Source organism: Tachypleus tridentatus, chromosome 8, assembly GCF_004210375.1.
Source record: "Tachypleus tridentatus isolate NWPU-2018 chromosome 8, ASM421037v1, whole genome shotgun sequence".
Classification (NCBI taxonomy): domain Eukaryota; kingdom Metazoa; phylum Arthropoda; class Merostomata; order Xiphosura; family Limulidae; genus Tachypleus; species Tachypleus tridentatus.
This window is the reverse complement of record NC_134832.1, coordinates 131,229,903-131,255,128: the sequence shown is the minus strand read 5'-3', so window position 1 is coordinate 131,255,128 and position 25,226 is coordinate 131,229,903. Positions and strand designations below refer to the sequence as shown.

Sequence of the window (25,226 nt, the reverse complement as noted above, 5' to 3'; positions counted from 1 at the left end):
TTGACTTAAATGCTATATTCCACTCTAAAATAAAAAAGCATACTAAAATGTTAAACAAAAATGCATATTTTTATTAGAATGAATCAAATTTACCACCTGTTACGAGATATTCCAAGCGCCATCTGGCAGATCAACTTAATAACGTAACTGAATGGAATTCGTAAAAAAAATTTAAATGTAAAACTGAAAGAATATTTATGAAACTAATTTCTAACTTACCGATTCTCGACCTACAAGGATCCCAATCTCGCAGCGCCACCTGTAACTGTTGAAAGTATATTATTAACTATAGTTTATCACAACGACTTATGGTCGCTCATATGAACCTACCATGTATAACAATCATAATATGAGATGCACTTATTTGATTTTATAATCAATTGTACCATGTTGACTTGTTATTAAAACTTTAATATTTCCAATGGAATTAAAAGTGAATTAATATTATTTTTATTATCATAATTTAATTTCTAAACGGAGTTTCATATTAAAAGGTTTGAATTTGGCTTATATGACTTTGTTAAACGTTTTGACAATATCAAAGGTTGTTGAATAGTTCTAGCTTACTTTAATGTTTCATTTCATACAATGTATATTTCTGAATTTATATTCCAGAAAATAATTTCTGAAAGTAAACCGATGACGCATTAGAATGACTTATTTTACACAGTTTTAAAATATCTTGTTTTTTAAATATATTTTTACCTGTGTTGACGAGCACCATGTAACATGAGTTTTATAATATTGACACAGGTTGGCTTTTAAGATAATTATAACTGTGCTGACGAGTACCCAGTAACTGCAGCTCTATAATGCTGCCACAAGTCGGCTTTCAAGATATTTTTGACTGTGTTGAAAAGTATACCTTTTTTGTGTGTTTGTTTAATAATTTTAGTTTTGACATTTTACTACATAAGTCTTAGCATGTTTTCAGACTTACTTGGTTATTTTCAAGAATAAAATACAATAACAAAATTGTTTTATTATCAAACCCATAGAAAAATTGAGAATATGATGTTAGGATTTTAATTTTTGAGCTCGCAAAATAAATTAGCCTGTATTATAAAAGTGTGTTCCTCTATTGATTTAAATTGTTTACCGACACAGCAGAAACATGAAATGGGTGCTAAGATAAAAATGTTCTGCATGAACGCACTGGTGATAAACTATGTCATTACTCAACACAAATAACACTTAACAAAATAAACGACCTGAAACAAATAAAACAACGAAATTTCTGACACAATAGCACACTTTAATATTTGTTAGAACATTAATTTAATAAAAAGCCATTTCGTAAGCTCTTTTATCAAATTACATAATTCTGGTGAACAATAGGCCTAATTACAACATGTAAAACTGTGTAATCTTTACAAATAATTAGGCTTAACCATCATAAACCCACAATACCATGTATATTCGTGACAAATACTTAAGCCTAATAATGACGACTGATAGCACTTGGTTATATAAAATCAAGTTTTCTTTAATGGGTAATTTATACAAAGAAAAATAGTGTAATTTAAAATTTTAGAATGAAGTTATCTTTATGAATTAATGCATATTTATAACAACTAATATTGTGATATTAAAACAAGAATGAATAAAACATCTATATTCATTAGCGGTCAGTAGTTAAGTTTATATCAGTTTTTAGCTTCAATTTATTCTTATTGAGAAATGTACATTTTATTTAATCATAATAATTTCGATACATTACATTTCCATACGTTTAAATACTATTAAGATTTGTTAAAATTTCTGATTTTTTAAAAGTTTAAGAAAAATATTTCAACCCATAGAGTACAACAATATGCACAAGTTAAAAACATAATAATCAATTAAATAAAAATATTATATGCAAGTTAGAAAAGTATTAACCAATCAAATATAGTATTATTCACAAACTGGATAAATATCAACCAATAAAACAAAACATTACATGCAATAAAGAATTGATTTTTTTAACTATTATTTATTACATATTAAAAAAAAGTGTGATTTGACCAATGAGAAAAATAAATGAAACTATATCTATCTTGTGGAAAAACAGCATTGTTACCAAGTAAAAAAACTTAATTTGTGGGACTTTCTACAGCTACAAAATAGCGCGAATGTGATAAAAAAATAAGTTTAGATGTTGCAATAAATATTTAGTCCCTGAGAAGAAAAACGTAGCTACTCGTTTCTTTATTAATGTATACTGTTTTTTTTAAATAATAACTATGAAGTTGAACTCACTTTGTTTATTACCAGATTGCTTAACGAGCAAAGTGGGTCTACCCAATCAAACAACGCTTTATGTTCATCAGGTCCAAGACATAACAATTTCCTGTAAATTGTATAACATATATTACTGTTTAAACACTAACATAAAAATCTTACAACATATATACATATATATATATATAGGGTCACATAAAACTACTACATTCTGCGAAATATACGAGTTTTAGATAGTGTTAAATTTTAATGGCCTTCATGTGAGATACTAAAATGTTAAATATTTCAAACCAGTACTCCTAAAACATGAAACAGTACAATAACATATATATTCAGTGACTTCGATGATTGCACATTTAAAATCTACTGTGTATATCAAAACCTATGGATTTCGTAATACCGCCCAGTGTCAGACTCGGAGGGGGCGCTGATGGACATTTTCCACTTACTTTTTTTTTTTAAAGTCACTTTAATCGTCACACCTACTTTGTTGTCTACCTTGAATGATAGTTTTGGACGGTTTGAATTATTCTATTTTGATTCCACGTTGGGTGAATATACAGTTCACTCACTATTTTCTGCAGCAGCCTAACCCTGACACCACTGAAAATCAGATATTTTGATAGAGTTTCTTCCTGATAACAAACCTTGACCATATTCGCCCTGCTCTCAGTATGATATTTATATACACTACTGGCCAAAATCTTAAGGCCAATGAGCATAAAGAAAAATATATGCATTTTGCGTTGTTAGATTTAACCACTTATTTGAGTAGAACTTCGAAAGATGAAAATAAGAAAAGGAAAATAAAAAACTTTTTTTAGCATTTAATAAGGAAAATGTGAACACTATGAAATTAGCCTAAATACTAGCTTGTCAAAAGTTTAAGACCATACCAAAAAGAACTCATAAACAGGGTAGGAAATGCCCAACAAGAGGTCTCAGTAGTGAGTTGCACGGCCGTCATTGCGAATAACTGCAAACATTCACTTTGGCATGGTCGATATAAGCGTTTGCAGAAGGCTGGCTGGAATGTTATTTCAAGTGGTGAAGATGGCTTCACGAAGATCATGCACTGTTTGGAATTGACATCCATTTCTATAGACTTCCCTTGCCGTCCACTCCAAACATTTTCAATGGGGTTCAGTTCGGGCGAACACGCTGGATGGTCCAAAAGAATCACGTTATTTGCCATGAAAAAGTCCTTTGTCCTGCGGGCATTGTGGATTGCAGCCTTGTCCTGCTCAAAGATCCAGTCATTTCCACACAAACGAAGGCCTTCAGTCAATAAGGATGCTCTCTCTAACATGCCAATGTGGCCAGCTGCTGTTTGACGTCACTGTATAACCTGAAGCTCCATTGTTCCATGGAAGAAGAAAGCACCCCAGATCATGATGGAACCTTCTCCACTGTGTCGTGTAGAAAATGTCTCCGGTGGGATATCCTTATCATGCCAGTAACGTTGGAAGCCATCTGGACCACACAGGTTAATTTTTTTTCTCATGAGATAACAAAAACCTTCTTCCACTTTTCTACATCCCATGTTTGGTGCTTCTCAGCAAAGTTTAACTGCGCTGTTTCATGGTGTAGAAGGAGGCGTGGCCTTTGAAGACGTTTACGGTTTTTAAAGCCTTTCATTCGTAGATACCGTCTTATTGTTCTTTAGCTGCATTCTGCGTCCGTAAGGGCCTTAATCTGGTTCGACGATCGGCTGGTGTCTTGCCGGACAACCTGTCGAATTCTCCTGCTCAACGCCGGCGAAATTTTTTTGGGCCGACCACTTGAAATTTTCGTTCCGTATCCCTCAGGATCTTTTAAGAAATTTGCAACAGCAGTTTTACTACGCCCAATCCTACCAGCGACGGCACGTTGAGAGAGACTTTGATTTTGCAGCTTGACAATTCTGTTACGTTCAAACTCTGTCAACGTTTTAGCCTTTACCATGTTTTTACGCAATGTAACACAGGAGATGTCAGTGGGAGATGTTGACAACGCTAATGCTTGAACACAAATGACTAAATTTCTTCACGTGTTTACCGATTAACGCTTCGTTTCAGTATGGTTTTAAACTTTTGACTAGCTAGTATTTAGGCTAAAGGTGTTCACATTTTCCCTATTAAATGCTAAAAAGTTTTTTATTTTTATTTCTCTCTTTTCTTATTTTCATCTTTCGAAGCTCTCCTCAAATAAGTGGTTGAGTCTAACAACGCAAAATGCATATTTTTTCTTTATATTAATTGGTCTTAATATTTTGGCCAGCAGTGTATATGTACACTATAACTAAATTCTTTCGTAGAATATACATTAGTCACATGTACTCTATACAATGTGTGCTCTGTCATCTTTCACTACTTTGTACTCTATACGGTATCCAAAAGTACGCTAAATAATTTACTCTTTACAATATTCATGTCAAACCTATGTCATATTCTGAAGGCCTTGAACTTTAAAAGTGCTCTTCCTATATTCACCCTGTAACCCTGAAGCTTATCTTATTAGAATCGACTTGTTGGGAGACATATACTGTTATGTTCACCACATGGCTTTCTCTCGATACACTAGCTGCACATGGATTCCTAATTTAAAACTGTACCACTTTGAACAAATTGAAATAATTTTACACGAATCAGAGTCCCCCATCGAATTAAATTTCACATTTATTAAATTCTTACACAAACACCGATTGGATTGGTTGAATTAAAATATCAATATAAAAATTACTTAGGAGCGCTATTAAAGAAAGAAAAGGGTACACACAGATTTGTCAAATTATATATATATACATACATACACACATCTTATTTTTCTTTTAATATCATTAGGCCAATGGTAAAACGGTTTGTAAGTAATATACTCCCCATAGAACGTACGGTACATTTCCTCCACTGTTTTTGTAGTTAATTTGAATAAAGATAAGTTTATGACTTGTTAATGATAGCATTTATCGAAATATTCTTTTCATAAGTAATAGAATTTCCACAACTTAGAGGTTCTTTTGTCTAATATTTTCAGAATTCCCTCTTGAGATATGATTTTTGACCCTCACAAATTACCCTTGGTGAAATAAAACACACACACACATATAACAATTACTTAATATTGTTTGACTTACCGTAACGGCTTTGCATAAACATCACAAACACTTTTTAGGGTCTTGTTATAATCTTGTTCACTCAGGAGCAAATCCTCCACTAGGCTAAAAGTGTCATCACTCGCTGCAAGGGAAACAAACGTATATTAAATAATAATAATAAACTAGTTATATTTACTATTTTAATTATCATTTGTAAACTATGACTCTCCTGGTTTATCATAGCTTATAAAGTTGGCATTATTATCTGTACTTCTGAAGTCATTATAACGCTGAAGCTAAGCTAGAAACTAATATCACGACTAATTAACCCGTTTAACCTTTAGATGCTGAATATCCAATAGTCTTCGTTACGCTAGTACAGAAAAAATATCCTAATTCCTAGGTGTGTTTTCAGACATTTAACTATCGCATTATTTAAACTGTAAATGATTCTAATTCTTTGAAATAGCAATATAGCTAATTCGACATATAGCAGATAAAAATTAACTGAGAACGATGGTAATGAAAGAGGAAGGGAAACAAATTTCCGAACTTAAGACGAAAAAGGATAATCATTTCGAGGAAAAAAAACATGTTAAAGTGATATAATAATATTTTAATAACACTGAGAAATCAATGTAATGACATAATTGTTAAAACTGCGTCATATATATATACACACACATACATTATGTGATATATCTGTGCATCTTCTGATCGTTGAACTTTTATTATATCTTATTTTTACGACTTTAGTTGCTTAATTACGTAATTTAGTACAAACTAACAACTTCAGTGTATTTTTGAATCAAGTATCTCGTAGTGCTCTGTCCCGGCATGGCCAGCTGGTTAAGGCACCCAACTCGTAATCCGAGGGTCGCGGATTCGAGCTCCCGTTACATCAAGACATCAAACATCCTCACCCTTTCAGTCGTGGGGGCGTTATAATGTTACGATCAATCCAACTACTCGTTGGTAAAAGAGTAGCCCAAGAGTTAGAGGTGGGTGGTGATGACTAGCTGCCTTCCCTCTAGTCTTATACTGCTAAATTAAGGACGGCTAGCGCAGATAGCCCCTGTGTAGCTTTGTACGAAATTCAAAACAAACCAAAAATGGTGCTCTGGATAATTTTCTATATCGTACTTTAATCTTTTCTACACGTGTAAAAAAAAATATTATATTTACATGTCTACAAAATTGTTCTAACATTTTCATAATGTTTTACCTGTGTTATCACTAGTATTTATTTTCGTTTTTTGTTGTTGGTTTTATTATATCTCACACCATGAAGAAAACAGAAGTCTAAGAATTTCGTAGTTATTTTAAGAAGTCGTTCATATTTGGATTTATTCGGCACACAAGATATTTCATTCTTCTGTTTCTTTCATGCTGAAATGTAAAAAAATAATTCAGTTTGTTTCTCAGGGGTTGATAATAAATGTTTATGTGATTTATCAGCACTTTCAAGAAGATAATACAGCTTCCACCCCCGTAAATCACGAAATGTAGCACAATGTCCCGTTATTCCAGTTCTTCCTTATGTAGGTTTTCGAGTTACTAGGCTGAAGAAAGAATTTATTAGGCATTCAATCTTATGTGTCTGCAATGCATTAATATTCTTATTTTCTGATCTGAAAAAAAATTCTAGTGATAATAATAGTAAAATTATCCCGCTTTGACGCTAATATATAATTTACTTTTATTCTCATTTGGATTAAAGTTATATTTAATATAAACTGTTATTTGACAGAAGTCTCTGTGCATGTGTTTGTGCCCTTCGTAACTGCCGAGCTGCTGGATCGACTGTCACCAAAACGAGCAAGTACCTATAGGGACCACATGGAGTGAAACGGGGGATAGACGTTTGGACGTGGCTCCCCTCTATCACCCATCTAATGCTCTAATGCTCTAATGTCTTCCACGTGCGTTGAACGTGTACATCAACTAGTGAACTATAAAAACACGCTGTTGACCTGTTTCAACAAATATGTTACAATCACATATAAGGTAATTTGCCGTACCTTGGACTGTTTCGTTCCATGACAGCTCTGACGTCATAAGGTCACCGGCATCTCAGTGGATTGTTTTTTGTTTTTAAGTTCACAACTACACAATATACACAATTATTTTCTCTTCATGACAGGGAACCAAACCCCAGGTCTTAGCGTTGTAGCACATCAAAGGGATAGATAACACACATTAATAATTAAAGCTATTATGATTTTAAATAAATCGTTTTGGAATTTTGCACAAAGCTACTCGAGGGCTATCTGTGCTAGCCGTCCCTAATTTAGCAGTGTAAGACTAGAGGGAAGGCAGCTAGTCATCACCACCCACCGCTAACTCTTGGGCTACTCTTTTACTAACGAATAGTGGGATTGACCGTCACATTATAACGCCCCCACGGCTGGGAGGGCGAGCATGTTTGGCGCGACGCGGGCGCGAACCCGTACGCCTTACGCGTTAGGCCATGCCAGGCCCTTTAAATAAATAAAGCTGAGTTTTAATCACAGATAGTTACCATATATATGATTACTTGAAGGATGTCAAACTATTTAATTATATGTATTAATATATCCTTTGCTAAGCTCTACAATTATATATAAATATATTCTCTGTTATGTTTTATAATTATGTGTGTAAATATATACCTTGTTAAGCTCTATGAAAATAAATATGTGTTTTTATTTAGAAATATGTCCTTTCTTAATCTCTACAATTATTTGTATAAATATATCATTGTTAAAGTCTACAATTATACGTATAAATATATCCTTTCTTTACCTTAACAATTAGGTGTATGGATATATCCTTGTTTTAACTCATTACTAACGTGTATAAATATATCCTTTGTTAAATTCGACAATTATGTGTTTAAATATATTGTGACATATTTACTATCATATATATATATATATAGTTTAATATCGAGGTTTGTTTAAAATAAGTTTATATTCAGAAATGTACATAATGTATATACACTACTGGCCAAAATCTTAAGGCCGATGAACATAAAGAAAAGATATGCATTTTACGTTGTCAGACTCAACCACTAATTTGAATAAAGCTTCGAAAGATGAAAATAAGAAAAGGGAAAATAAAAATAAAAGCCTTTTCAGCATTTAATACGGAAAATGTGAACACTATGAAATTAGCCTACATACTAGGTGGTCAAAAGTTTAAGACCATACTGAAACGAAGCGTTAATTGGTAAACACGTAAAGAAATTTAGTCATTTATGTTCAAGCATTAGCGTTGTCAACATCTCCCATTGACATCTCCTATGTTACATTGGGTGAAAACATGGCAAAGGCTAAAAAGTTGACAGAGTTTGAACGTAAGAGAATTGTCAAGCTGCAAAAGCAAAGTCTCTCTCAACGTGCCGTCTCTGGTGGGATTGGGTGTAGTAAAACTGCTGTTGCAAATTTCTTAAAAGACCCTGAGAAATACAGAACGAGGATTTCAAATGGTCGGCCAAAGAAAATTTCGCCAACGTTGAGCAGGAGAATTCGACAGGTTGTCCGGCAAGACACCAGCCGATCGTCGAATCAGATTAAGGCCCTTACGGACGCAGAATGCAGCTAAAGAACAATAACACGGTATCTACGAGAGAAAGGCTTTAAAAACCCCAAACGTCTTCAATGGCCACGCCTCCTTCCACACTACGAAACAGCGTGGTTAAATTTTGCTGAGAAGCACCAAACATGGGACGTAGAAAAGTGGACGAAGGTTTTGTTCTCTGATGAGAAGAAAAATTAACTTGGATGGTCCAGATGGCTTCCAACGTTACTGGCATGATAAGGATATCCCACCGGAGACATTTTTTACACGACACAGTGGAGAAGGTTCCATCATGATCTGGGGTGCTTTCTTCTTCCATGGAACAATGGAGCTTCAGGTTATACAGTGACGTCAAACAGCAGCTGGCCAAATTGGCATGTTGGAGAGAGCATCCTTATTGACTGAAGGCCTTCGCTTGTGTGGAAATGACTGGATCTTTGAGCAGGACAAGGCTGCAATCCACAATGTCCGCAGGACAAAGGACTTTTTCATGGCAAATAACGTGATTCTTTTGGACCATCCAGCGTGTTCGCCCGAACTGAACCCCATTGAAAATGTTTGGAGTGGACGGCAAGGGAAGTCTATAGAAATGGATGTCAATTCCAAACAGTGCATGATCTTCGTGAAGCCATCTTCACCACTTGAAATAACATTCCAGCCAGCCTTCTGCAAACGCTTATATCGACCATGCCAAAGTGAATGTTTGCAGTTATTCGCAATGACGGCCGTGCAACTCACTACTGAGACCTCTTGTTGGGCATTTTCTACCCTGTTTAGGATTTCTTTTTGGTATGGTCTAAAACTATGGTCTTAAACTTTTTACCAGCTAGTGTTTAGGCTAATTTCATTGTGTTCACATTTTCCTTATTAAATGCTAAAAAAAGTTTTTTATTTTCCCTTTTCTTATTTTCATCTTTCGAAGCTCTACTCAAATAAGTGGTCGAGTCTAACAACGCAAAATGCATATTTTTTCTTTATGTTCGTTGGCCTTAAGATTTTGGGCAGCAGTGTATATAACTTTTACTGTTAAATTTGTTTTGCGAAATTCCCACCTATTTACTAAAGTTGTAGAAAAACTAACAATATATGTGTGTAGTAATCACTAGTGTACCCTCTCTATTGTTGCACAGGCTGAAATTATAAAGATCAAACCGATAATCCAAACATTTTCCTCTACTATTACTAACATTGATTTCTTCTTATGTTAATTAAACTTTTTATCCTTTTTCTATAACATTATTATTCGGGTGTGTGTGTTTTATTATAGCAAAACCACATCATCCTATCTGCTGATACCACCGAAGGGGATCGAACCCATGATTTTAAGATTGTAAATCCGTACACTTACCACTGTACTAGGAGGGACGTATTATTAGAAGAATCGTGATATAATTTTTTTCAAAATATTAGAAGGATTGTTTCTAATTGCGGGTAACAATAATATAGGTATCTGGAATAATTACACTATGTAACACAGATTTTGTTTCTGAATAGTATGTGCTATTTCTTAATTGCTTATGTTGTAAAAGTACAGAAAATGGCCATTATTCCCTTCAAACTTTGCTTTTGCGGCCTGGAAAATAAAATTTAGATTTAACCTATTTTCTATGTAAAAAGGGCAAATTTGCACATTTTCATTTACATAAGGTCTGAATAAAACAACATATGAATCAAGATTTAGATGTATTTATACTAAGGTTATACAAAAATGTTTAGAAGTGAGTAGTTTCTCGAGATTTGCGACTGTAATGTAAGTCACTTTCACGTATCAGCCCCCAAATATAGTCTCTCATCATGTTTCAGTTATACGCTCAAAGGTCACAAAAGCAAAGTTTGAATAGAGAAAATAGGTCTTTTCCATTTACTTTAGGCATAAGCAATTGAGAAATAACACTTTCTGCCCAGGAACAAGAAAAAGTAAAAATTTTGTTGCATAGTGTCATGAATATACCTCGAAGTGGTGTTATCTTACGTCCCTGATATATCATTATACACATGCTACTGTTTACGTAGTATAAAAACCTGAGTGAACAATAGGCTTACACGTGTAATTAATTTTACATTAAATTTTCAAAATACCGGGCCTTCGACAGTATGGCTCTTCGAAATATTGGGTTGTAACCGAAACATTTACCCTGTTGAAAAACGTTTTTGCTATTACGATGAATTTTTTTTTTTTAGTTAAGCACAGAGCTACACAATTGAATATTTGTGCTGTTTTCACCACGGATATCGAAGTCCAGCCTTTTAGTGTTGTAAACAAGGATGCTTCATGAGGAGCACTGATATACTTGTTAAAATAATGATTTTTGTGATTTGAAACAAAATCCTCCCTTTTACAACTAGAAAGTAAGATGTAATTTCAAAGAAAAATTTATTGAAAATATTGAATCATTATTTAAAACCCGGTCAATTATTCTAATTGATTTTGAAAACTAAACTAAACGATAGGAAATCTTTCTTGGAAAGCTTCACAGTTTCTCACATAACGTGCTTAGTTCTCTAGGGAAACGCTTATTTGTGGGTGTAAGTGACCTTAAACTACCTACAGATTCTGCTTACATTTAGGCGTTGTAGCAGACATGTATAGGTAAAAGTAAACTAAATTGAGGTGCCACGAGTAGGTCGCTACCGTAGCAGACATGTATAGGTAAAACCAACTGAGCAAAATTAAATATTTATTGATTTCGTGTTGTAGATTAAAATCGCTCCCTGACACACATCTCAAGAAAGTAATAAGATGACTTGAAAGATCGTGTACAGTTAGATGTGTACATGATAGAGGTCTTGTTGTAGCACCTTCTTAGGTAAAAGTACACTACATGCAGGTGCTGCGTATATCTGGCTACCACTGTATCACTTGTGTATTGGTGAAAGCACGTTAGATGTAAGTGGTAGCCACGTATAGTTTAAAGTAAACTAGGTGGCGCGTATAGGTAGCTATTGTAGCAGCTGTGTAGATGAAAATATGCTACCTAATGACGCTGAGTACAGTTAGATTAAAAATATTTAAACTTGTCGTCATTTCTCAAGTTCCAACTTACCTGCACGGATGTCTTTTTGGATAAATCCGTCTTCCAAAACTATTTCTTCCTCATCTAAGTGTAGTGCTTTGGCTGCCTCGTTCACTGGCGCCCCTGTGTTCGACATCCGCACTTTTGGCTTAGTTAGCCCTAACTCTTTCACCATGGGTCTCACAATCTCCCATACAAGCAAGTTATTGTCTCCCACAATCTGTAATTACACCAAGTTAAATTTATTGTTAAAAACTTTGAAATAATGTTATATAGTCTAAATATGAAGTGAGGGATTGCTACTTAGTATATTTTTGTATCATAGGAAACATTGTAATTTAGCCATTTTATATTTTTTTAACCATATAAGCCAGATGTATTCATTTTGCTTGCCTAAGATTGATGTTCCAAGAAACAGAACATTTTATGCGAAAATACAAAGCTTATTACTTATTACGTTTATTCTTTTATAAACGTAATGACGATCAAAGCGTGGTTTACGATCGAACTGGAGATTATTCTCACCAGAAATAGCCAAATAATTTAACTACTGAAATCTCACAGTGATCCTAAACGCTTATAAATAAAAGCAAATAATAATGTATTACAATATGCCAACTACACACTAAATCTGTCACATAGAATGCCGATCGACGCCTTTCGCCTAATACCAAGAGTCATTAGGCCTACTGAAATACGAGAGGGAAGTAAGAAAACAACAGACGTAAATATCATGTCGTATCCTATCTTATGTTAATAGTATATGATAATAGATAAACTCAGTGTTCCGAAAAGTACTTAATCTCAAGTCTAAGTTTAAGAGAGGTCCAGTTCAATCTACATTGTGATCAGCGTATAAACCATACACTCCACCAGTATGTTTGATACTTTCCACTATTATATAGGTCCAGCTTATTCATCTTTGGTTAAGCTGTGTTCAGAGTTATACATCAGGAGTGCAATTCTTTGAAACTAGCATAACCCAATAACACACGTTGATCAAAGTGTAGATCGAACTCGACCCCCTCCTAAACTTGGAGATTAAACAGTTATCATAATACAAAGTTTATTTATTATATCTTCTCTTGTGCAGCTGTGTAATGTGAAGATCTGCACAGTGACCAATGACAGTTTTTCTACACTTCACCTGTCTAGTCTACAGGTTTTATCTCCTAGTGACTATAAAGTACTTTCAAACCAACAATATTTTAGAGTAGTATCTCATGTTGAGAGTGAAACATCCTTGCATATTTACTATTTAGAGTAAAGTTTAGACAGAGCGTTGAAAAATACGGTTATACTTATAGTAGTTGGCAAACAAGGCCTCTAGTATAACGTCGCATCACAATAAAACTGGTATTAATATATTTCACTTTTTCCTGACCTAAAACATACCCCAAGGTAATGATTTTACTGACCTAAAGCGTACCCCAATATAGTGACTTTACTGAACTAGTAGACACCGAAGGTAGCGATTTTATACAACTAAAACTCACACCCAGGTAGTGAATTAACTAAAGTAGAGCACACATTAGGTAATGATTTTACTGAACTAAAACACACCTCAAAGTAGTGGTTTTACAGAACTAAGACTCACACACAGGTAATGAATTTACTGACCTAAAACACACCCAAGGTAATGATTTTACTAAACTAAAGCACACCCTCATATAGTAACTTTACTGAACTAACACATGCCGAAGGTAGTGGTTTTACCGAACTAAAACTCACACCAAGATAGTGAATTTACTGACCTAGAACACACCCCATGATGATAATTTTACTGAACTAATGCACATGATGATAATTTTACTGAACTAATGCACATCCAAGGTAGTGATTTTACAGAAATAATGCACATCCAAGGTGGTGATTTTACTGAGCTAAAACACACCCAAGATAGTGATTTTACTGAGCTAAAACACACCCAAGGTAGTGATTTTACTAAACTAATGGACATCCAAGGCAGTGATTTTACTGAAGTAATGCACACCCAAAGAAGTGATTTTACTGAAGTAATGCAACCCAAAATAGTGATTTTACTGAAGTAATGCACACCCAAAATAATGATTTTACTTCGTTAAAACACGTTCCAATATTTTTCCATTGCTAATTTTCTACTCCAATACATTGTTGTTTGTAGTAAATGGCACTACTGAGTGTAACACAGCTTAATATTCATCTGTTGATAACATAATGTGTTCTTAATATAATATAATATAAGAAAATATAATATAATATAATGTATTCTTACAGGTATTTAAATATGATCATCATTCATAGTTTATGAAGTGCTGTTTCTTCTCACGGACTTAACCAGAATAATCATAGGAATTACAGTTTGTTTTTGGAATTTCGCACAAAGCTACTCGAGAGCTATCTGTGCTAGCCGTCCCTAATTTAGCAGTGTAAGACTAGAGGGAAGGCAGCTAGTCATCACCACCCACCGCCAACTCTTGGGCTACCTTTTACCAACGAAAAGTGGGATTGACCGTCACATTATAACGCCCCCACGGCTGGGAGGGCGAGCATGTTTCGGCGCGACTCGGGAGCGAACCCGCGACCCTCAGATTACGAAGTGCACGCCTTAACGCGCTAGGCCATGCCAGGCCAGGAATTACAGACCACAACACGTTTGAAACTTTGCAATTAAGAATATTTAGAGAATGGGAATATGAAATACACGATGCAGAATGTTTTAACAAAAGTAATAATATAAGCACTATTATATGTCATTTTTACAAAAACTATATAAATCTTACAACATATAACAAATTGACAAATGTGATACATACCAAAGAACACGGAGCATTTTTTTTAAAAAGCAACGTAAAAACATTATGGCTCTCAGATGTAAAGCTTATTATATACTATATGATATACATGGTACTTCCACAAAGATAATACAGACTTCATATGATACTAATCTCATAGGCAAATGAAGTAGGAATTTTGAAATAAGAAGGCTAGAGTAATCTGTGTGAAAAAGACAAAGATAATTAAAGACTTGTGATGTCATACAGAAAAAGAATTACTTGAGCTTTCAGATGTTAGGCACTTATAACGTATTTCCTTAAAGCGGAATATCAAAGTGCATAATGAAAGACAAGTCGATAAATATTGTTTAACTTCGTGATACAGTACATTAAGAAAGTCTATCTCCGCTTATAATTGTCAAACCGCCAGACCAATTGTCACCAAATGGCGTGTGCCCTTAGATCCCCTCTCAAAAAAAAAAAAAAAAAGAGACATGAGGTCAGTGCTCGGATGCGACCCCTTGTGTCACTCTCGGGTCAGAGGCCTATTTCTTTTCCTTCAGTTGAACTGGCGAGACGGTAGACAATTTGTCACCGAGTCTCGAATGTAACCACAGAACCCCGAGGAATGACATGGGAATGCGATGTTCGGATGTGACTCCTCCATGTAACCTTCGGGGTTTGCTATCTCTCCCCAATACGTTGAACAGCTAGTCGGCTATGTGATAATATAAAACGTATGGTGCAGGACTTACTTATTTAAGTACTTAGTATATGTGTGCGTAATAAAACATCAAAATTGATGCGATTATTTGTTTTATTTCTATAATAATTAATAGTTTACTCCATTTCCTCTTCTTTACAGGTCTGGCATGACCAGGTGGTTCGGGCGCTCAAATCGTAATCTGAGGGTGGCAGGTTCGAAATCCCGTCACACCAAACATGCTTACTCTTTCAGCCGTTGGGGTGTTATGATGTTACGGTCAATCCAACTATTCGTTGGAAAATAGTACCCAAGAGTAGTGATGACTAGCTGTCTTCCCTCTTGTCTTACACCGCTAAATTAGAGATGGCTAGTGTTGACAGCCCTCGTGTAGCTTTGGGCGAAATTCAAAAACAAACAAAATACTCTTCTATACTCTCTTACATTCTTTGTTTCATACATAATTTTATTAAACTAATATCTGTCTTTTACTGTTCATTCAACACTTATCTCTCTCTCCACACAATAAGAACCGAAGTCTATACATTTGCGATAAGAAGTTCTATGCGTAATATAACATTCAGATTCACAGTCGTGGTGGCACCTCTACAATCCGTCTTATAACCACTCCTATATAAGTAAATTGATACGGTAAGCTGACACATATAATTCGAAAATGACTATAACAAAGCTACCAGCAGAAATAGCTTCTTCACGTTATAAGTAATGATTTAACTTACAAGGTACCGCGGTCATAAAAAAAACAACTGAATAAAACCGTTTTGCTTCAGCGAGCACTGACTGTACATCCGGTTTGCAAGTGTTATAAATATACATAGACGTGTACCATTACTTTCAGTCTCATAATGATTTTAAACCTGAACTAAGTTACTATCGACTCACCATAAATGTTTCAACAACACCGTTATTATCGTGTCTAGTTTCTTTTAATATAATGTTTGTCGACGTGTGAATTCAAATTTTCTTTTAAGTTACTTAAAATATAAATACAAACTAATTTTTTTCGTATAATTTTCTCAAGTTTTTGTGGCTAAAGTTTGAATATTATTAGAATGTGTATCAACCTCACTTTTGCATACCTCACAGTGCTTCATTGGTTGATTCCGCCCAATAAAACGCAGGATATTAAAGCTACATGGGCTTGTGATTTAGAAACAAATGGCAACCGAAACTCTCACAAGAGAATTCTTAAACGTCTGAGTAATTTACAGCTGTCCAAAAATGCCTGCCATGAAATTTAATATAATACCCTGTCACAGTGGACATCACATTTCATAAACGAAAACTGAGCCTCCCAGCGGACATAACACGAACAGCTCATTATGCAGTTTTGAGCTGAAACAAATAAAAAAACCTAAATATTAAGGCCCTCTTAACCTATGAATTAGAGCTTCAAGATTTTTCAATTAAATCTTAGTGTACTCTAATTCAGAGTTTTTGCGTTCCGAAAAACAGCCCCTGCGTCTTATACAGGGAGTTGAAAAGGTTATAGTAGAACGATTTTAGTCAAATCATCACGTCTTTACACTTCATGTCGCTACACCTGATCATGCTCTGACTGTGCATCTTCACAATACCCCTGTGTCGTACTTCTGATTTTTAAAAGCCCCGACACATATCTGTCATATCCAAAGCATACCACTCCTCCTTGTTTGCTTTCCATCATAATCCATCTAGTATAGAAGAACGATGATTTCCCATTACCATCTTCGACAGTACCACCGCACAGAAATCCGTAATCGTTGCATCAGGTATTTCATAGGGAACAGAATGAATAATCGTTTCATTTTCCACCTGCTTGACGTATGCAAAGTTACAATTGGAGGTATTTCTGAAAACTCTGGCCTCCAAACCAACATTTTTCTTCTTAATTTCGTTGCGTGTGTATTGCCTGTAGCACGTGGATGGCTTTTGCCACTGATATTTGTGTTCGTGGATTCTCATCTGTTGCAAAATGCTGCTGCACTTTGTTTATCACGGTGAGGTTATGGCTTTTGATGGATCTTGGTGTTCCAGTTGGCCATATTCCTTTGTATTCCAATGTTATTAAGAACAAGGGGTATCTCCATCTTGAAAATTCTAAATTCACAATCTAAACGCATTTCTGTGAACCGATAATATGAATATTATGCGTCGGAAAGAGTTATAATCTCATTTTCCCCAAATCAATTATTTTTGTGAGTCACATTACCTGTGGGAGATCAAGCGATGTCAAAATATAGTACAGGGTTCTCGTGTCCATATTTCAGGTTCATGCATCCAATGAATCAAGCTTCTCACTTCTTATAGTTCTAGATTCTAATTCTCTAAAAAACAGAATTCTCTTTTCATATATTTCAAGTTTTTGTCTTCTATGAATCAGGTCTCTTCCACTTTAAATTTTAGGTTCTTATGTTCAATAGAACAGGATCTCTGCGTCTCAAATATCAGTATTCTCAGGTCGTATAAAAAATCTCCACGTCTTATATTTCTGGTCCCTCATATCTTATGAAACAAGATTTCCCATGTTTTATATTTCAGGATTTACATGACCTCTGAATTAGAACTAACAACCTTCATTCTTTAGGACCCTGTGTACTATGAAATAAATCACTATGTTATACACTAGGGTTATCATGCCCTGTCAATCAGAACCTGATCACTCAGTATTTCAAGTTTCCTATGTTCCACTTACTTATAATTCTATGTTCTCATGTGCTATACCTTTGGTCCACTACACCAACAGATCCTCATGTCCTTAGAGCTAAGATTTATATTTGATGGAAACTGGTAGACGCAAATGTTAAAAATCAGAATCCACTGGTCAGAAACCTTTCGTTTCTTGTGAAAGACAACAATTCAACAGGAAGTATGACTGTACCATGAATAAAAAAAACTCAAATTACGCTTTCTCAGTACTGACGATATTATACATTTAAAAAACGTAAATTATATTATTGATTACATATATAAATCTATATTATGTTGTCATTCAAATCAGATATAAAGTCAGATTGGTTTTACTTAGCCGATTATAATGCATGCACAAGGGTGTTCTAACTTATAAAGCTAAGTTGGGCATGTAAGTTGAACATACTTCTATTATTTTCAAGTTTTATTTGTTTCTTGTTAAGCACAAAGCAGTGAACTATATATGCTCTACTCACGGCAGGTATTGTAAACCGTATTCCACGCTGATCCATCGAGGGCTCCATGTGTGGTATTCAGTTAAATGAAATGGATAAAAAAAAATCGTATAAGAAACATCTTGGTGTTATGTTTCAACTTTAGTCATCTCATTCTGACCCTTAACAAGACCTAAACGCTTTGGTTATTTCTATCAGAAGATCTATTGTTAGAGTTTTTATTAAGATTAATATTGCGACCATTGAGGATCATTGTTTGTTTGTTTGTTTTTGAATTTCGCACAAAGCTATTCGAGGACTATCTGTGCGAGCCGTCCCTAATTTAGTAGTGTAAGACTAGAGAAAAGCAGCTAGTCATCACCACCCACCGCCAACTCTTGGGCTACTCTTTTACCAACGAATAGTGGGATTGACCGTCACATTATAACGCCCCCCACGGCTGAAAGGGCGAGCATGTTTGGCGCGACCGGGATGCGAACCAGCGACCCTCAGATTACGAGTCGCACGCCTTAACACGCTTGGCCATGCCGGGCCACATTGAGGATCAAAAATGCTAGTGCAGTTTCAGAAAATGACCTTTGGACAAGTGTAGGTTGATCAAGAATTACATGAATCAGTGAAAGTAACAGTAGTTGGTAACCATCAAAACCACCAAAAGATTTTAGGATTGGCATTCATCGTGAATTTTGAAAGTTTACATAGCTTCCAAAATGCAATATAAGACAGGCGTTAGCTGATGGATGATATGGAGTCAAAATAAAATCAGCAAATACGTTATCAAAGTGATCTAGAAATAAATATTAGATTACTACTAAGATGGAGTAATAGAACGTACCTCTTTTAACACTCCTACGAAAAGTGGGGCCTAATAGGCCCCAGAGCAACTTGAAAGGTTATTAATATTAGGCTAATAATTTTGTATTTAAATGAAATGACAATTTCATTTAATGAAATCAAATCAAATCCTAAGCAATTAATGGGTACATTATGTTAATTTACAGAATTGTTGATCGAGCTTAGTTCTTGTTTTCCATTGTTCCAGATCATTCTAAGAGGTTAACACTCCAACGAAAAGTGGCCTAATAGGCCCCAGAGCAACTTGAAAGGTTATTAATTATTAATATTAATAATTAATTTCATTTCATTAAATGAAATGACAATTTCATTTAAATACAAAATTATTAGCCTAATATTAATAACCTTTCAAGTTGCTCTGGGGCCTATTAGGCCACTTTTCGTAGGAGTGTTAACCTCTTAGAATGATCTGGAACAATGGAAAACAAGAACTAAGCTCGATCAACAATTCTGTAAATTAACATAATGTACCCATTAATTGCTTAGGATGATGTGGGATCAATGAAAGACAACAACAAGCTTATAGAAATGTTTGTGGGGTAACGACATAAATCTATTAAATACTATGGAACCCCCACCTGAAGTTCAGTAAAAATTAACTACCATGTTTATGATGATTTGAGGAACAATTGAAGAAACAACATTATAAACCATTCCAAAGTGTAACAATCAAGCTCAAAAAGTGGCGTTTGAGAGTCAATAAAGGGTAGTCATTGAAATCACAATTCCTGTTTTTCTGTTTATTTGTTTGTTTTGAATTTCATGCAAAGCTACAAGAGGGCTATCTGCGCTACTCATCCCCAATTTAGCAGTGTAAAACTACATGGAAGGCAGCTAGTGATTACCACCCACCATCAACTCTTGGGCTACTCTTTTACAAACGAATAGTGGGATAGACCACAACTTATACAAAACCACACGGCTGAAAGGACGAACATATTTGGTGCGACGGGGATTCGAATCCGCGACCCTCAGATTACGAGTCAAGCGCCCTAACCATGCGTGTAGAGGGATTAAATGTAATCATTAACTTCGCCAAATAAATAACTCGGAGAAGTTAAAATAAATGTTCTCATATGTATAAATACATGTATATAAAACAAATACATTCGACGTTTCAAATAATAGTAGCAACGTTTTCGAAAAACAACAAAAACTTTATATGTGTATATACAATCAGTCTTTTCTTCGAAATTTCTCGTCTTACTCTGTCAAGTCATGCATAATACGTTTAATATTAGCAACAGTTCTACAAGGATACTATAAATTATAGAGTGGCCCGGCGGGTTAAGGCGTTCGACTCGTAATCCGAGGGTCGCGGGTTCGAATCCCCATCGCACTAAACATGCTCGCCCTTTCAGCCGTGGGAGCGTTGTAATGTGACAGTCAATCCCACTATTCGTTAGTAAAAGATTAGCCCAAGAGTTGGCGGTGGATGGTGATGACTAGCTGCCTTTCCTCTAGTCTTACACTGCAAAATTCGGGACGGCTAGCGCAGATAGCCCTCGTGTAGCTTTGCGCGAAATACAAAAACGAACAAAACACAAAATAAATTATAGTTAAAGACGCATATCAAGTGTACCAAAATGAAGTACTAAAAAGGCTGAACACGTATTACAAGAAAAGGCTTTTCATACGTATGGTTTTGTCCAGTGATCTACAGCTCTTTAAAAAAGCGTTATCTCAGTGACTCTAATTCAACGTTTGTTCCCTTGAGAAAGCAACTCGTAACCTTATTATACACACTTCGTTTAAGATCAATAGCCTTAAACGTACGACATACATGCATTTAAAAAAACATACTTTTTCTTATTTGTTGTATGTCTAACACGTCTACATCAAATTACCCGCAGGGCCAAGGAGAAACTTGTTCCCCAGTTATTAACTTGTACCAACTCACTGCTTAGTAGGTCGTCGCTTTTTCACGATGATTGCATGCTAAGTTAAGCCTAAGGCGTTAGGCCTAAAGTGTAACTTTCTTTTTACTAATGTGCTATACAACTAACTCCCAGAACAGGAATCGTTAATAAACTATCGTGTCTGCAGGGAACGTTTCCGACCGCATAACGGCTTGTACAACATTTTAATACGATTTTAATTTTTTTTTTCATTTTCTTTACTAGTCCATATACGTAACGAACAGAAAGGAAGTAGTAAGGCAAGCTGTCAAGGTATAGAGATAGTATGATTTGTGTTGAACTGTTTGGAAACAACTCGGCCTCTACAAAGTCATTCTTTTTTACAATTTAGCGCAGAAAATACTACCAAGAAAAATATATGTAACTTATAATATATATATATACATATATAACAGTTTATATTAAAATATATAGCGTAGAATATACAAAACATGGTGAGTAGTGTTGTCCAGCAACTTTCCATTAGCTTTCTATGTGTATATTAATACGTATAGTATTAAACATGAAGTGTTAAACATAAAAGATATTGTAAATAACACTATAGTTCAACTATATGTGGCTACCTCAACTAAAGACCTTCCGTGTAAAACTTTTGCCACGAATGCATGATCGCGTGGTGCTGATAAGGAAAAGATCTCAGTTTCTTTCACATACAACAGAGCTCCATGTGTGTGTGTTGTTATGAAAAATCTCATAATTCTTCAGAGAACGTATTTAATCAGATTTGCCCTCGTTTAGACCGTCTTTTTATGGTGTTTGCATCTGTCATGTGTGGATGTTAAAATATGGTTTATCTGAGGATAATGTCCTCTTTCAACGCCGTTTGTAAGTGTGTGTGTGTCAACGTGAAATATAGCATAGCACTGTACACGATGTTTTACGCAATACAGGTGTCACTTCTAGAAACTGGTTCACCTATGATTCGATGCTTGTGTCACTTCTAGAAACTGGTTCTTCTATAATTCGATGCTTGGTCACAGTAGAAAACCTGACTTTCTAAAGTAACGTGTGACAAACCCTCTTTTAATAGTGTTTCACGCTGAAGTGGGCGCACGTGTTTCCATAATACAGAAGTGGATAGATTCCACTTATCTGCATATTGATTATTCATTAAAATCCTTTACTAAGCTAAATGTTTGATAAATCGATAGCACAGCAGTATGATTCAGACGTTAGAACACCAACAATTGGAGATAAATCCCTCCTGTGAGTAGAGTGCAGTTTTGCGCTTCAAAACAAATGAATAATTTCGCCTCAGTTCAGGTTGGTTGGTTTGTTTTGTTTTGAATTTCGTGCAAAGCTACTCGAGGGCCATCTGCGCTGGCCGTCCCAAATTTTGCAGTGTAAGACTAGAGGGAAGGCAGCTAGTCATCACCACCCATGCCAACTCATAGGCTACTCTTTTAGCAACGAATAGTGGGATTGACCGTCACATTAAAACACCCCCACGGCTGAAAGGGCGAGCATGTTTGGTGTGACGGGGATTCGAACCCGCGACCCTTGGATTACGAGTCGAGTGCCTATCCACCTGGCCACGTTGGAATAAGTAACATAAGACCTATCATAAAACGTGTAACAATTATTAAGATTTGGAAATATAGTGAAGTTTTGATCTTAAATTAATATATCTACTTTTAAAATAATCTAAAATAGTTAACGTATTGTGAGATTTATTTGATTGTTAAAGTATAAAGTTACACCATATTGCATATCTTTGATATGCCCACCATGGATATGGAAACACTGTGAGAATAATTTCTGGATATATCGGAGTACAATCACATATCATATACACTGTAAATGGCAAGGCACGTGCTTCAGAATCAACAGTATCAGATACTTTTACCAATAAAAGTGTTAATACCCATACCAGCCGTTCTGAAATACATTTTTATTTCAAGTGGGCTTCTCGTCATCAAAAATATTCTATTACTGTTTCTCGGTTACCTTCTTTTATACGAAGCATGTGAAGTTCTGAAACATTCAACAAATTTCGAACACCCTTAAGTTTTCGTAAAATAAATATTGTTGATTCTTACTGTCATAAATCTTCTACATATTTAAAGAACAGGCGTAATACACATCCAACAATATACGTCACATGTATCCAACTGTTACTTACGTAGGTATTGAAATAAACGTAGCAATGTAACTGAAAGCCTGTCATTTAAAAGGCCAAAATGTCTAATTAAACTTTCTTCTGCTCAGTCCGTCTTTAAATATCAAGTACTGTCACGGGTAGCCTTTCTTGTACTATCAAAGAGTGTTTCAGTAAGCCAACCTTGTCCATTTAAACACTAAATAAGTCCGTCTTTAACTGCCAAATACTGTTAAAAGAAGCCTATTCTTGACTGTCAAACAGTGCTTCAGAATCAACAGTATCAGATACATTGGTTTATTTTACCTATCTTGTAAATTACTCAACACAGTTGGTATGAATTATTATAGCAATATTCAGAGATAAGTACTTGACTAGATATACTGATCTTGGAGATTACGCGATTGGCATATATACACCAATGATTATATGAACATGACTGGCTTGATGAAGCACCGTTTAACAGTATAGGATAGGCTTCCTGTGACAGTGTTTGCCAGTTAAAGAAAGGATTTACTACAATAGTGTTTAGCTGGGCAAGATTGATAAGGAGAGAACAATGTTTCGACCTTCCTAGGTCATCTGCAGGTTAAAAGTGTTAATAACCATACCAGCCGTTCTGAGATACATAGTAATAGAATATTATTAGTCAGCTACAGTTAGTGTGCAAAAGGCATCCGAAGCTATAATTGTGATTAGCGCCTATTAATCGGAAAATTATAGAATTATACTAGGAACATTTATAAATTTCGAAGATTACAAACCATTCAACTTTGGACGTTATTATTTCTTCGCTGAAATTAAATATTTTCATCAGTATGAAGTCAGCGGTGTGAAGCCAACCAAGCTAGCTAGCTTAAGCGAGGTGCAGCAATATCAACTCAGAATTAATTTTCTCGTCGTGAGAGCTGGATCGTCGATAAAATACTTGGTTCTAGATCGAATATAAGACTCAGCATTGTTTGCAAGTTTGTAAAACTGTTGTATATAAATCATTATTTGTAATTATGTATTGTATTGTTGTTTGTACATTGGTCTGGCATGGCCTATTGCGTTAAGGCGTGCGCTTCGTAATCTGAGGGTCGCGGGTTCGCGCCCGAATCGCGCCAAACATGCTCGCCCTCCCAGCCGTAGGGGCGTTATAATGTGACGGTCAATCCCACTATTCGTTGGTAAAAGAGTAGCCTAAGAGTTGGCGGTGGGTGGTGATAACTAGCTGCCTTCCCTCTAGTCTTACACTGCTAAATTAGGGACGGCTAGCACAGATAGCCCTCGAGTAGCTTTGTGCGAAATTCATAAACAATAAACAATGTTTGTACATTAAAATATATTTGTGTGAAGAAAAGAAATTGTGTGTATCAATCTTGTTGGTAAATATCAGAAATTGAATACATATCGAAATTCGAATAATTATTAAATGCATATCGAAATTCGAATAACTACTAAATTAAAATTAAAATTTCCGGTTATTTGAAATCCTGATACGTAACGTACGTGACATAACAGATAGTAGACTCGTCCAAGATAAATCATAATACGTAACACTACATAGCACAGATGTTGATCTCAGCGTATATTTGTCTCACCAAACACAGCAAGAACAAAAAGAAGAAAACAACAAGAAAACTAGGCCTATCATAGTAGTTGTTCTAAACTTCCGTGAATGTAATGTTTACAATTTTCTTAACTCAATGAACCTACATTTTGTTGACCTATGTTTTATTAGTTATTTGAGGATTATGTAACATTAATGCTAATAATTTACACTTCAGAATTTTTTAGCAGATAACCTGTACAAAGATAATGTAAGGGTTATTGGTAAGAAGTAGATTTCTTCGAAACCGGTCTAACTACGTGACAAATAGTGAATCAAACAAC

General features: G+C 35.1%; 1 protein-coding gene across 2 annotated transcripts in view; it reads right to left on the bottom strand.

The window, feature by feature from the left end:
• The window catches only part of LOC143223500 (uncharacterized), a 178,590-nt gene that overhangs the window by 88,669 nt on the left and 64,695 nt on the right, over window positions 1–25,226 (bottom strand). For both annotated transcript variants that reach the window (XM_076451564.1, XM_076451565.1), the window contains exons 2-5: window positions 11,902–12,091; window positions 5,336–5,438; window positions 2,242–2,332; window positions 220–265 (exon numbers count right to left, since the gene is read on the bottom strand). In XM_076451564.1, the coding sequence (XP_076307679.1) occupies window positions 220–265; window positions 2,242–2,332; window positions 5,336–5,438; window positions 11,902–12,091 (430 nt within the window). The remainder of the gene's footprint in view (window positions 1–219; window positions 266–2,241; window positions 2,333–5,335; window positions 5,439–11,901; window positions 12,092–25,226) is intronic.